A 1,048-nucleotide genomic window follows, 5' to 3' on the forward strand; every position below is an offset into this window, starting at 1 on the left:
AGCTACAAGCATTATTACAGAAACAGCAGCAGCAGCAGCACAAACAGCAACAGCAACATCTGCAATAGCAGCAGAAACATCGTGAATCCGGCAGACAAGATGAGAGCCAACTTCCCTGGCGTGTGTGTGGAAATAAGTCAATGCGGTTAACGATTCTTATAGCGCCATATACCAACGACTGTTTGCCACCAATAGACACTACAATTGGTGGTAATCAGTGTTTGTGATGCTATAATTTACACTTGGGCTAACTCATTTCTTCAATCAATAAAGCGAAAAAATCTCTCATCTTGCAGGACACTGCTGACGTGAACAACATATCTATTTGCTTTCCCCATCGTTTGCGCACAACAATCTGTTCCTCTGAGCTACGAGACCTATCAGACTAAAACGCAAATCAATATAACAGTGAAAATTATCAGTTCTGCTGGTATATATAACATTAATGGCAAAGAGAAATTATGAAATTAATAGATAAATAATTTTAATTTTTTTTTAAAACAACAACAACAACAAGTAAAGACTTACGATGGCGCAAAAGGACATGGATCCCTCGTCCATGGTAATCCGGTGACGAAGAATCTCTGGAGCCGAAACTCGGCGTCGTATTCAAAGTCTCGATCTGGCCAGGGGCCGCGAGGCTCGATCAACAAATTTATCGGACCGAGAATTTGGACGAGATGAGAGAGCGCGCCCGAGCCTCTCCGTTCCTGCTGGCCGAGAACGTATGCAAATGTCCACGGTAACAGGCTAGCGGCGCTCATCATGCACGGGGGACATAATTATACTCTGTCAGCAGTGATTAAACTACAGGGGTGGACGCTCCACGTAATAATGACTAATTAACATATAGGAGAATATATATATATATATATATATATATATATATATATATATATATATATATATATATATATATATATACAATGTATTGGTGATTGGAGAAGAGGAGGATCACATCTTTACGAGAGATAATATTTATATCTATAGAAGTTTTACGTCGGGATCCAGAAAGTCGGCCATTAGTTCGTACATGTATGTTTGTTCT

At 39.7% G+C, this 1,048-nt stretch overlaps 1 protein-coding gene across 1 annotated transcript in view; it reads right to left on the reverse strand.

Moving 5' to 3' along the window:
* Positions 1-601, reverse strand: part of LOC121374133 (cGMP-dependent 3',5'-cyclic phosphodiesterase-like) — a 147,034-nt gene extending 146,433 nt beyond the window's left edge. Inside the window, exon 1 of the mRNA XM_041501082.1 lies at positions 529-601. Coding sequence (XP_041357016.1) covers positions 529-561 — 33 coding nt within the window. The 5' untranslated portion in view covers positions 562-601. The remainder of the gene's footprint in view (positions 1-528) is intronic.
* Positions 602-1,048: the final 447 nt, after the last annotated feature.

This window comes from Gigantopelta aegis, chromosome 6 (assembly GCF_016097555.1).
Source record: "Gigantopelta aegis isolate Gae_Host chromosome 6, Gae_host_genome, whole genome shotgun sequence".
NCBI lineage: Eukaryota > Metazoa > Mollusca > Gastropoda > Neomphalida > Peltospiridae > Gigantopelta > Gigantopelta aegis.